Source organism: Taudactylus pleione, unplaced genomic scaffold, assembly GCF_031769625.1.
Source record: "Taudactylus pleione unplaced genomic scaffold, aTauple2 ptg000986l, whole genome shotgun sequence".
NCBI classification, from domain to species: Eukaryota; Metazoa; Chordata; class Amphibia; order Anura; family Myobatrachidae; genus Taudactylus; species Taudactylus pleione.
Window position 1 is genome coordinate 680784 of NW_028285387.1, and position 13504 is coordinate 694287.

At 49.4% G+C, this 13504-nt stretch overlaps 1 protein-coding gene across 2 annotated transcripts; it reads right to left on the reverse strand.

Moving 5' to 3' along the window:
• Nucleotides 1-25: 25 nt before the first annotated feature.
• On the reverse strand, nucleotides 26-9681 carry TRNT1 (tRNA nucleotidyl transferase 1). 2 transcript variants are annotated; one of them, XM_088460815.1, is made up of 7 exons: nucleotides 9477-9681; nucleotides 7927-8120; nucleotides 6231-6369; nucleotides 5918-6044; nucleotides 3176-3369; nucleotides 2174-2427; nucleotides 26-440 (listed from the first exon to the last, which is right to left on the reverse strand). In XM_088460815.1, exons 1-7 carry the CDS (start codon nucleotides 9577-9579, stop codon nucleotides 186-188), a joined length of 1266 nt encoding a protein of 421 aa, XP_088316941.1. In that variant the 5' UTR covers nucleotides 9580-9681; the 3' UTR covers nucleotides 26-185. The 2 variants fall into 2 exon arrangements, with proteins under 2 accessions (XP_088316941.1, XP_088316942.1); XM_088460816.1 differs by having other exon boundaries at nucleotides 240-444.
• Between the last annotated feature and the right edge of the window lie 3823 nt (nucleotides 9682-13504).

Here is a 13504-nt window from a genome sequence, read left to right on the forward strand (position 1 = left end):
TAACTATGAATAAAAGGAGGTCATGTAACGTAAAAAAATAACTTTACTTGGCGGAACAGGAGGTACAGAAGTATGAATGGGTTGGAGTCTACCATCACATCTGCTCTCTGGGGGTGGTCTCTGCTCTGCTGCCATTTTGGTGGAGCCTCATAAGTAACCAGCTTGGAATCAGTGTCTCTCTACATTTAGGAATCTTTCCCCTGTACACTGTTCAGAAGTTCCTCTTTGTCAGCCTTGTATCCGCTTTCCTTCCAGCGATCCCGGAGCTCCTGAAGGACTCTCCCGATCTCCTTGCCCGAGCAGATGCCCATACGCCTCAGGTCATGCCCGCTGACTGGGAAACGTGGCAGGGTCCAGCTTTCCATCTCTCTCAGGAGTCTCTCTTCCCCCTGGTACTTTAGCAGTTCGCATACCTTTCTGTGGGCGTCTGGCTCCCGGGACTGGCTTAAAGGAATTGTGGAGACATAAAGGGGAGTAGAAATTATTAGCCAACCGTAAAAATACAGGTTTATGTTAGAATACAAAGTGGTTTACAAGGTCCCTTTATTAAATACCACAAAAGTTGGCAGCGGTCGTTGACTCTTTAGGGGCAGGTTCAATTATCCGTTGGTTGTGTCCCCCTAGCCTTTTCTCCCTGGTAAAGTGCCCGGAGCTGTTCAGGTAGAGAGACCTGCAAGCAGCCACGAGACAGCAGTGACTGCTCATTTCTGCTCGTGAGGTTCAAGCAGAAGTCTCTGTTACCTGCTGCCTCAGAGCTGCTCGTGGGTCTGTAAACTAGGGATGGCACCAAATAGTGGAATGCTTACCGCCATTGTTTCACTGCAAATGATGGTACCAAACAATCATGGTATAGACCAGTGTTGGCGAACCTTGACACTCCAGCTGTTGTGGAACTATATATCCCAGCTTGCCCTGCCACAGTTTTAGCATGCCCTAATAGCAAAACTGTAGCAGTGCATGGTGGGTTATGTAGTTCCATAACAGCTGGAGTGTCAAGGTTAGCCAACACTGGTATAGACGATTCAGTGGTCACATGCGCAGGTAATAGAGCTAGTGTTCCAATAACAATGGGGTGGGGGGGAAACCCTTTGGAACGGGAGCTAGTGATAGCAACCACCGCAATCAGGTAATCGATTTGAAAAATCAGCGGCAATGGGTGGAGCATTAAATCAAAGTGCGTACCATGGCATTAAGATGGGCCTACTCCACAGGTTCTCAAACTCGGTCCTCAGGACCCCGAACAGTGCATGTTTTCCAGGTCTCCTCACAGAATCGCAAGGGAAATAATTAGCTCCACCTGTGGATCTTTTAAAATGTGTCAGTGAGTAATGACCACACCTGTGCACCTGCTGGGTGACCTGGAAAACGTGAACTGTGTGGGGTCCTGAGGACAACTGGTCTACTCTAATACAACAGCTCCATGCACTTTACCTGTGAGAAGAGACTGCACAACAACCTGTAAGGCAGTGGTTCTCAAACTCGGTCCTCAGGACCCCACACAGTTCACTTTCTGCAGGTCACCCAGCAGGTGCACAGGTGTATTCATTAGTCACTGACACCTTTTAAAAGATCCACAGGTGCAGCTAACTGTTTCACTAGTAATTATGTGAGCAAAACATGCACTGTTTGGGGTCCTGAGGACCGAGTTGGAGAACCTGTGCTGTAAGAGATTATCTCCCATAGCAACCAAAGACTGCAATAGTAGCGCCCACTTTAAGAACATCCGTCATGGCAGCTCACAGTGAGATTATACGCCTGGTCACTTTGTATTACATCTCTCCTGCTTACCATGCACACATTTTCCGCTTTGTGTTACTGTGTTCACCTCTATATCATTTATTGGCAGATTACTACCAAACATACATTTATATAGTTCCTGCTCTCTCCCTGTATCCATCTAAATCAGCCGGAGTTGGCTGTGCTGAGATACGACTGTATCAGATCAGCTTCCTGTTGTATCACACACAGACAACACAGCAGAGCGGTCTGATCGCAGGACAGAAACAATAAGTAACTGTCTGAAGACCTGGCTGAAAGGCACAGAGGTATGCTAGAAACATAAATCGATGTGTTTAGCATAGGTTGTATCATGGAGTATAGAAGCCATTAGATTGGTCACCTAGAGGCGGAATCCCCTGTAAGAACATAGAGCTGGACGGCCCGTGATACTCACATCGCTCACGTAATTGTGGTATGGCTTCAGAGGCGTCCTGTCCGCGTGGTCCACAGTCAGCTCCTTCCGTTCTTTCAGCAGAAATAAGGCCAGGCCCTTCTCTTCTCTAGAGATCTTCAACTTTAAGTCCAGTTTGTGAATGGCGTCCGGGTGTGAGAATAGTGCGGCCAGGAGGGTCATCGGTTTAGGAGACAGGTGCTCAGCATGAGAGCAAACACGGGCAAACTCCTTTAGGTCTCCATCCACTGGTAATCCTGATGAGCCAATGGGACAGATCAATATCAACCAATCTCATGTAATAACATGGCATCATGTAACAGAGAAAATGATTGGACTGACAGAACACTTATGGCTTACATGAGCACTACAGCCAGTGCGATTTATTTAAAGGGATTAATTCCTTCTGTTTGGGTTTCTTTCCTCCCACAGAGGGCGAAACCCAAACACACCCCAATGGAGAGAATTTTGCATATCAGAGGGGTGTGAAGTAGTCGCACAGGTGGTGGCTCCATGTTTGGTAAATTATGTAAAATTTGGGGATCTGGATTACTGCTACCAGCAGACCCAGGAATGAAGATTTAAAATGATAATTGTCACCCGTAGGCTGGTGCCATACATACATATATATCTACACACACATTTATAATGATGGTGCCGGCCAGCAAGTGCCATGCAGGGGTGTGAACAGCAAACCCAACACATGCTGTAAGCCAGGGGTGGCCAAATCGGTCCTCAAGGACCCCTAACAGTTGTCTTGGAACCGTCAGGGGTCTATGAGGACCAGTTTGGCATTGCGGGACATGGGGCATTCTCAGTAAGGGTCTAATGCAGGGCAATAAGTCATGAGATCCTTGCAGAACACAGCTGAATGTCCGCTTGCTGCTCCCGGCTAGCGCTGGTTTGTGGGTGCCAGAGTAAAGTGAGAAGTGATCACATAGCGGGCATCAGCCTGTCAGTGTTTTACTATTGGTTCAGTAACGAAGATGAAAAACGAGCACCCACCCGTGTGAGGAGAGACTCCCAGCTCGTACATGAGTTGGATAAGATGATTGACATGGTTTCCCTCCAATATCTTCTTAAGCTCCACCCAGATTCTTTCCCCCGAGATCCCGCTCAGTCCAGACGCATTTTCTCGTATTGCATCCAGTGTGGAAGAACTGTGATCCCCGGGCTTCTCGGCAACCTTTCCATAAAACCTGCGATGAACACACGGAGGGGGAAGACGATGATCACAATCTGCACCAGGGTCCAATATCTCAACCCTTACTATAAGAGGAACCCGGGATAAGTAACTTGTTTCTGTGCAGCGTTGTCACCACGCGTAACTGCCAGCAGTAACATTATAATACAGCCATACGTGTTTCATGCACATGCAGTACAATTATTAATACAGGGTTCGGTATGTTCTGATGGTTAAGGCCCCTACACACTAAAGTAGACAATATCTTCAGCGATTTGGCAGATTCCGCACATTGTTCATATCATCCATAATTCTAATGCCTGCCGAGCTTTAGTATAATAGACATGCATAATTTCAACTGAGGATATCGACATGCTAAGAATGTCGACAATTGACCGTGCGGCTACTCCGGCAGTAAGTACCCTATCATGGTAGCCGCAACCAACATTCTTATGGTTGCGGCTTTAGTCACAGGTTGTGGCGGGAAATCACTAACCCTAATGTCGGCATTGTGAGCATATCGACATTATGCACGTTAGCCGTCAACTGTGTTGACCGCATCCCAATAAATTTAACCATCCTTCCAGACTAGGAAACGATCTGTTTCAAGCAGACAGCATGGGAGGCATCGGACGTCCTTGCTGGCTACTTCTACCATAACAGAGGGCCTGATTCTGACCCTCTCGCAAGCGGGTCGATGGCGCCAAAGTGGTCGGGGTCGCGCACCAAAGGGGGAGTGCTGTCGATGGTGAGTGACAGCACGCCCCCTTTGGTGGGCGTACCGGAGGCGTGGCTGCCAGACGGAGGCGTTCCCATGGGAACGCCTACCGTCTGAGTCCGGCCCCACTGACATCACTAGTGATGTCAGTGGGAGTGATTTTGGCTCTGATAGAGCCAAAATCACTCCAGGGCTTGCGGCAGCGAGACCCTACCGCGGGGTCTCGTCGCAAGCCCGATGGTCGCGATGGTCTTGACCATCGCGACCATCATCATGGACGCTCGCTATAGCTGTGGGTGGTAACCCACAGCTATGCGAGCGGCCAAGAGGCCGCTCCAAGAACAGGTAGGACGGCCCTGATTCAGAGCGAGCACTCTGGTCAGAGCGTCCAGCTCTGAATCAGGCCCAGAGACCGACGTTCATTGGAGCAAGGATGACCGAATGGGATTATCTATAGAATCATGGAGCTGCTAAATCTCAAACAAAATTGTACAGTTCATAGATCTAGATTTTAGGCTAAAGGTTACATAACATCCCACAAGTTGGTAAAATGAAGAATTAAGGTAACAATTGATTTAGTGTAAGAGCTAAAATAGATTAGAGTGTCAGCCTTCTGTCTCAGTCTCTCACTGTACTCTAACATTAATAATCACAGGAGCATCCTATTTCCAGATAATTCCAGGGCATTCAACGTTCAATGATATTCTATTTATTGCCATCTTGCCTGTCTGTTTTCTGTGATCATGTACAACCTCCAGCCTTTATCAGATTCCTCCCCAGTGACTTCATAAACCAAAAGTCTAGACAAGGTCTCTCCAACATTCCAAATACAGTTTATTATATAGTCTTGGAGACATTTCATGGTGTAAAATTAAGGACAGTTTTAACAATCTCCACCTGCCTCTCCCAAGAGGAGATATTCGATGTAAATAAATGCATTAAAGAGATATCATTTTTATTTTGGAAGGTGGGTGTAATTTAACTAGAACAGTGGTTCTCAAACTCGGTCCTCAGGACCCTAGCGTTCCCGCTAGGCTGTTTTAGTGGGGCACGGCGCCCTGCCCTCCTTCTGGAGGGCAAAAAAGCACCCTGCCCTCACAGCCAGCGGGTGCCGTCTTCACCCGCGGCACGCAGTGTCCCGCGGGTGGAGAAAAGTGCGGTGACTCGGTCACCACCGGAGAATAGACGCCGGGAGCATGCACCCGGCATCTCTTCTCCCTCTCTGCAGTGCTTGGGGGCTTCCCGGCGTGTCCGTAAGTTGCGGGGCACGCCCCCAAGTATGACGAAAAGGGGATGCGTTTTATAGACACGCCCCCATTTCATGACCACGCTCCCTTTTCGGCACGCGCACAAGGTTGCCCTCTCTAGCTCCGGCGCCCTGCCTGCCGCCGGAGCTAGAGTGAACACTAGGACCCCACACAGGTCACATTTTTCCAGGTCACCCCAGCAGGAGCACAGGTGTACTCATTACTCCAGTGATTCCCAACCTCGGTCCTCAAGGCACACTAGCAGTCCTGGTTTTAGTGATAACCATCTGTGCTCAATCATGGATAAATCAAAATAACTGAGGTACTAATTAAGTCACCTGTGTTCAAGTATGGCTATCCCCAAAACCTGGACTGTTAGTGTGCCTTGAGGACCGTGGTTGGGAACCCCTGCCTTACTCACTGACATTTTTAAAGATCCACAGGTGGAGCTAAATATTTCACTTGTGTTTCTGTGAGGAGACCTGGAAAACATGCACTGTTTGGGGTCCTGAGGACCGAGTTTGAGAACCTGTGAACTAGAACATTAAAAAAAAAGCCAACTAGAGACTAATATATTCCAAGTATCGGCTGCAGTTTACCGGAGATATCGCAGAATTCGGAGATAATCCTCCTGGATGCGTTTCGCTGGATCGCCCACAAATCGAATACAGCGGCTTTTCAAGTCCCCGTAACCATTGAAATAATCGTACAGTGTCCCATCAAATCCTGGGAAAACATGAGAAGGGCTATAAGTATGGATGGTGAATACCACAAAGGACCGGTAATCATCTGGTCGCACTGCACGCAGCTCACGGAGCCACCTAAATCTGCGGCGTCTAACGCCGTTATATAAATGGATTGCTTTGGAGTTGTGAGAAGCCTATTCCGATGCTGAATCTGTGCCCCGGTTACCCAGAAACATGGAGTTAATGGTGAGGTCTCGCCTCTCTGCGTCCTGCTCCCAGTCGGTTGTGAATTCGACCTCTGCGTGTCGGCCGTCTGTCTGCATGTCCACCCTCAGCGTAGTGATTTCAAAGTTCTGATCGTTAATCTGAAAAAGAAATTACAGCAACGATTAAGAAGAATTAGAGAATTAGCCACTGGGGCAGCGCGGCAGACACAGGGGGAGGGACTAATGCAGAGTATAACGCAAGTAAGTTTTTCTACGGATCTTGCGACATTTCACACTGCGCACGCTCCTTAGCAGAGTACCCACACCTACATGAGATGCCCAGTTGTATGCAACGCAGTCACATCTACACTTGCAGCTGGAGGGGCATAACTGGGGGGTAGCAGGGTGTAGGTGAACTTTATGGAAAGCACTGAAGGAATTGCAGGATAATGTAGAGTTGTGTCTGTTGTCAGATGGAGCGGGCGAGAATACGAGCATGTTCCTTTATTTCTCTGCACGCAATTCGAGCGCTATTGCGGTGAGAAGCAGCCAGCTCAGTGCCTGCCCCTGGGACTGCAGTGTAGCTATGGCAATGTGTGAGGTCTGGCATTCCATATACACGGAATCCATAGCTGCTCTCCCTCATTCTGGCCAGGTCAGGGCGTCTGTCGCCTACACACAGAAGGTGCAGCCAATGTGTGGGATGAACCATTCTTCAGCTGGTGACTTCATGTTCCTACTAAATAGATACTCTGCAACCCCCCCCCCCACCCCCTCTGCAAAATATCCACCAGCACCAGAGGTAACCATACACCCGAGAAGGGCGAGCTGCGCTACATCCGATCTCTATACAACCATTTATTTTATTAACGTAAACATCAGTTTTTCTTCTAAAACTCTGCTCTTTAGCCTCTCAGCATATATTAATCACGAGTGAGAGGACATCTGGGCTGTCTTTACTACAGGCGGAACTCTTGTACATATTAGCTTATCTGCCGCAGGTACGAGGTGAACAGAGACTAGATTGACAGCCAGCGGCAGCATCCCGACATGGCTGGAATACTAAGCAAATCATTTTTACCACACGGGCATTATAACTTTTAACATGCTGCTATAATGTCCGTATGGTTAAAATGCTTTATGTAACATTCCAGCCGTGTCGGGATACTGGTACAGACATTGCACTACATGGTCACTGTTGACATAGTGAGTCGAGGGGGTATATTTACTTAAATGAGAGTTTTTAGAAGTGGAGAAGTTGCCCATAGCAACCAGATTCTACTTAACATGTAACTAGCACCTCCTAGTAGATAATAGCTGTAATCTGATTGGTTGCTATAGGCAACATCTCCACTTCTAAAAACTCTCATTTAAGTAAATATACCCCCTGGCGTCTGACTCTTAGTGACACATGCAGGCACACACCATTAAAATTAGAGAACTGCCCTGGTGTCCTTTTACCTATAAATGCACCCTCCCCACCTAACTCTGTACTTTGCAAGGGACACCCTAAGTCAGCTTGTACCAAACTTCTCCTAGTTCACCACCTACCATGGGTACAAAGCTATATGTATGGGGGGAGCTAAGCTGATTTTACTCTGCGTCTTGTTCATTCTGCGCTTCGTAAATGACCTCCGCTGTGCTTAGCCGATATTTGGTCTTTACCCACAGTCAGCGTTTCTCCTTATCCGTAGAATAAGTTGTACGGAGTCTCACCCTGGCAGTTACCGTCCCATGTTTCTCTCCCTTATTATTAATCAGCCGGATTCCTGCGCGGAGGAACAGATCTTTCATTTCCTCAGGGGTGGCGGTAGTGGCAAAATCTATGTCATGAGGCTGTATTCCGACCAGCAGATCCCGCACGGCTCCTCCGGCGATTCGCAACTCATATTTTTCCTTGGCAAACAGGCCTGCAGCGAAACAGCAGACAGTAGCACAGTGGGAGGTATGTATATATATATATATATATATATATATATATATATATATATATATATATATATAAGCCCTTTTGTATTATTTCTCTTCGGGCAACGGTGAAAGATAGAAATAATTTTGAAATATCTCCATTTTGTCAGGAAGATGAAACTGTCCACAAATTATATAGTATAAAACCACTCACTTTCCAGTGTCTGTACCCTAGTATAACACCACTGACTTACCAGTGTCTGTATAACGCCCCTCACTCACCTGCAAGTGTTTATACCCCGGCATAACACCCCTCACTCACCTGCCAGTGTCTGTAACCCGGTATAACGCCCCTCACTCACCTGCAAGTGTTTATACCCCGGCATAACGCCCCTCACTCACCTGCCAGTGTCTGTAACCCGGTATAACGCCCCTCACTCACCTGCAAGTGTTTATACCCCGGCATAACGCCCCTCACTCACCTGCCAGTGTCTGTAACCCGGTATAACGCCCCTCACTCACCTGCCAGTGTCTGTACCCCGGTATACCGCCCCTCACTCACCTGACAGTGTCTGTACCCCGGTATAACACCCCTCACTCACCTGACAGTGTCTGTACCCCGGTATAACACCCCTCACTCACCTGACAGTGTCTGTACCCCGGTATAACACCCCCTCACTCACCTGACAGTGTCTGTACCCCGGTATAACACCCCTCACTCACCTGCCAGTAGCTGTACCCCAGTAGAACACCACTCACCTGCCAGTGTCTGTACCCCGGTATAACACCCCTCACTCACCTGCCAGTGTCTGTACCCCGGTATAACACCCCTCACTCACCTGTCAGTGTCTGTACCCCGGTATAACACCCCTCACTCACCTGACAGTGTCTGTACCCCGGTATAACACCCCTCACTCACCTGACAGTGTCTGTACCCCGGTATAACACCCCTCACTCACCTGACAGTGTCTGTACCCCGGTATAACACCCCTCACTCACCTGACAGTGTCTGTACCCCGGTATAACACCCCCTCACTCACCTGACAGTGTCTGTACCCCGGTATAACACCCCTCACTCACCTGCCAGTAGCTGTACCCCAGTAGAACACCACTCACCTGCCAGTGTCTGTACCCCGGTATAACACCCCTCACTCACCTGCCAGTGTCTGTACCCCGGTATAACACCCCTCACTCACCTGTCAGTGTCTGTACCCCGGTATAACCACCCCTCACTCACCTGACAGTGTCTGTACCCTGGTATAACACCCCTCACTCACCTGACAGTGTCTGTACCCCGGTATAACACCCCCTCACTCACCTGACAGTGTCTGTACCCCGGTATAACGCCCCTCACTCACCTGCCAGTGTCTGTAAGCCCTCAGTGAAAAGCGCCTTGAACTCCGGAGTCTCCAGCTTCATGGTGGACAGGTGTCTGCAGTGTGTGAGGAGCCGGCCCAGCATCTGCCTGACAGGTAGGAGACAGTCAGGGGATCACTGGGCTGCCGGACATCGCCTGGGTTTCCACGGTCACTGCCTGTACATAGACCCAGTGCATGTATAACACAAGCTACACTAGGGGGGGAACCATTACTATTTATATATAATAACAAAATGTCTCTAATACCGGGAGTGATTCTAGAGCGGCGGCCATCTTCCCGTAGACCAAGCGTTACGTTCATGCAAACACATAAACGTCGGCATCATGGTTCCTGGAGAGAGAGACAGCCGGCAGTTATAGCTGCGTCATTTTCCTTCGCCTCCATGATGGTGTTGAGTCCCATAACGTCATATTACTGTTGGCAATTGCCCATACCCGGTTCTAAACTCAGAACTCAGCGCTGCGGCATGCCTCCAATTCTTAGCTTTTTAGGATATGTAGTGATGGAAAATAGGCTGCATTGCAATCCACACGTGCTGTTGCTCTACTGCTACCTCAACCGGGTCTCTGAATTTCAACTACCTGGCTAAATTGATTAGCTGCTGTAAAAGGGATTTTGGGCCTGATTCAGACCCACTCGCGAGCGGCTGTCCGCTCGCAAGTGGGTCGATGTTATGGACTGAGCATGCGCACGACGGAGGGAGCTCCGTCGTGCGCATGCGCCAGACGCGACGAGCGAAGGAAAGTCCTTCGCTCCTTGTGTCCGATCAAACGGGGCGTGCTGTCAATGTTGATTGACAGCACGCCCCCTTTGGTGGGCGTGCCTCCCTGACGGGGGCGTTCCCACGGGAACGCCTCCCGTCAGAAGCCAGCCCACTGACATCACTAGTGATGTCAGTGGGAGTGATTTTGGCTCTGATAGAGCCAAAATCACTCCGGAGCTTGCAGTTGAAAACCTCAACCGCAGGCTCCGGCTCGCAGTTTCGATGGTCGCGATGGTCTCGACCATCGCGACCATCACAATGCACGCTCGTATAGCCTGTGGGTGGTGACCCACAGCTATACGAGCGTCCAGGAGGACGCTCCATGAAAATGGAGCCCGGCCCTCATTCAGAGCGTGCGCTCTGCTCAGAGCGTACGGCTCTGAATGAGGGCCTTTGTTTTTTAACACAAGTTAAATTCTCCCAGGTTATTGCCAATCAGAGTATGATCTCACTGTGGAGGCCTTCAGCCCATATTTTATGACTAGTGCAAGAATGACCATCAGATAGCGATAGTTGCAAACCATCAATGTCATACCCTCCAACATGACCTCTTCCACCGACCAGGTACCCTACCCTCCAACATGACCCCTTCCACCGACCAGGTACCCTACCCTCCAACATGTCCCCTTCCACCGACCAGGTACCCTACCCTCCAACATGACCCCTTCCACCGACCAGGTACCCTACCCTCCAACATGACCCCTTCCACCGACCAGGTACCCTACCTTCCAACATGACCCCTTCCACCGACCAGGTACCCTACCCTCCAACATGACCCCTTCCACCGACCAGGTACCCTACCCTCCAACATGACCCCTTCCACCGACCAGGTACCTTACCCTCCAACATGACCCCTTCCACCGACCAGGTACCCTACCCTCCAACATGACCCCTTCCACCAGGTACCCTACCCTCCAACATGACCCCTTCCACCAGGTACACAATGCTCTGCTCCACAACTATAATTGCAGTCATCTGTGTCAGAACTCTCTTCTCATCAATTAATTAGTTCAGCACAGGTTAATGCAATCATACATGAAGTGGGAAGTCCAGGCAGCAGGAGCAGACCATGTTATACCTGGTGGAAGGGGTCCTGTTGGAGGGTCTGCAATGTTTCTGATCAGATGGGGATAACATTACCAATCATTTCCAGGAATGCGATGGTTTCCACCATCACACACATACTACTTTCCTCTGGTTGCTCTTTGATGTTTGCCGGACGTCAGTCCCGCTGTGCACACCACAAAGCAGAAACTCCGCGGGCCTAATACCGATAGTTTTGCAAATCGAGCGATTGTTTCCCAGTGCGCATGCGTGAATGCTGCCCTGCGCACGGGCATCGGTTGTATTGCGATTATGCTTGTACACAGGACTCACTCACAAAGTGAGTGACAGGTAGTCAGCGTTTTGGGGGAGGTAATGGGAGGGGGGTTAGAAAAAACGTAGGTGTGTCTGTCCGCTTAAACATCGTTTCATAGGCGTTCATAAATTCGCCATTGTGATCTCCTTCGCAGCGTGAGAGCTCTCAGCGTGTCAGGAGAGCCGCTGTGTTTGCGGCTGGTCAGACCTGCCGCAAGGGCAAGATGGCTGCTGGATGTGCGTCGATGTTACCAATGTTTAGGCTGTTGCACGTTGTTGCGGGTACATGAGAAGGCAGCAGTGGGCGTTCTTACGCTCTGGTAAACTGGAAGGCGTTACCATATTTTAGCAATTGCGATGCGATTGCATTAGCGTAAATTTCAGAATCAGGCCCTGTGTCCGTAACAGAGATTTTTTGTGCGTGGCTATATTATATCTGTCCATTGCGTACGTGCACTAACATACCATCAAATGGTTAACAATTAATAATAACATGCCATCGCTAGGCATGTAGCGATGGAGGAAAATTATGATGCCGCCTTCCCGATGGCCTTCCCTAGACTACGGTAAGATTGTCAACAATTCACCTCCAAAATAAGGGATGGTTTAAGAGAAGTGGAAATATGGAGTCTGATTTTAGAGGTGCGAGCAAATCCCGTTGCGACCGATATTCAGTACACAACGTTGCTGAGAAAATATGCAAATGGCTGATAAGTAAACCAAGCACCTGAGAAACAAAAGGTATGAATGCACACCTGGAGCAGTAAGGAGGTATTATCAACCGCACAAAGCATCGGTTATGATAATAAGCACAATATTGCGCTAAGAATCCCAAACCATAGAATAATCCTTTAATTAGCACTTATTTAGTATTTTTAATAATAGTGTCACAGGTTTCAAATTAGTCTATGAGGGACAAACACAATAAATGCAATAAATGTATCTAATGAGTTAATAAAAGTTCCTTATACTGTATAGCAACAATATTTCTGTTAGTATTGTCAATAGACCGAGCTGTTGGTTATAGTGACAGAGGGGTAGATGTGTACCGTGCTTTAGGTTACAGTGACAGAGGGCTAGATGTGTACCGCGCTTTAGGTTACAGTGACAGAGGGCTAGATGTGTACCGCGCTTTAGGTTACAGTGACAGAGGGGTAGATGTGTACCCTGCTTTAGGGTACAGTGACAGAGGGCTAGATGTGTACCATGCTTTAGGTTACAGTGACAGAGGGGTAGTGTCGAAGCCGGATAATTGGCTGAGACAAGGTCGGCAAGCGTTCCGACTGGAACGCCTCCGTTTGGCCGGGCACGCCCCCGGCCCGTCCAGCAAACGGGGCGAGCTGTCACTCAACATCGACAGCTCGCCCCGTCTGCTACGAGACCCCTAACGACGGAACGCCCGTCGTTAGTCGGGTCTCGCGCATGCGCACGATGGAGTCGGCTCCATCGTGCGCATGCGCTGTGGGGCAACATCGAGTCGGTTGGGAATGTGTGGATACTGCAGAATGTGGATCCGAGGTTTTTCTATTTTGGCCTTGCCATTACAGGACTTAGGGTCTCATTCAGACCTGGTCGCAAGCACCGATGTGCTCACAACCGGGTCGATAGTTACCCCTGCGCATGCGCAAGCCCCAGAGCGAGAGAGAAACTCTCTCGCTCCGGAGCTCTCTACAAAAGGGGCGGCTGGCGGGGGGGGTGGTTTCAAAAACGGAGGCGTTCCTTAAGGAACACCTGCCGTTTTGTGGGCGGCCGCACTGACATCATCAGTGATATCAGTGGGGAGCTTCCTGCTCGATCAGAGCATGAAGCTCCCTGGGGCTTGCGGTTGCCGAGACTCAACCTTAGGGTCTCGTCGCAAGCCCCGATGGTCGCGATGGTGTTCGCC

Excerpts from the sequence above, each read along its gene's own strand:
- TRNT1 (XM_088460815.1), bottom strand. The coding sequence starts at position 9,579 with ATGCTGGGCCGGCTCCTCACACACTGCAGACACCTGTCCACCATGAAG. Across the intron at positions 8,121-9,476 it reads GGGCTTACAGACACTGGCAG|GCCTGTTTGCCAAGGAAAAA; the intron begins GTGAGTGAGGGG and ends GTTTCGCTGCAG. Across the intron at positions 3,370-5,917 it reads CGAATTCTGCGATATCTCCG|GTTTTATGGAAAGGTTGCCG; the intron begins GTAAACTGCAGC and ends TGTTCATCGCAG.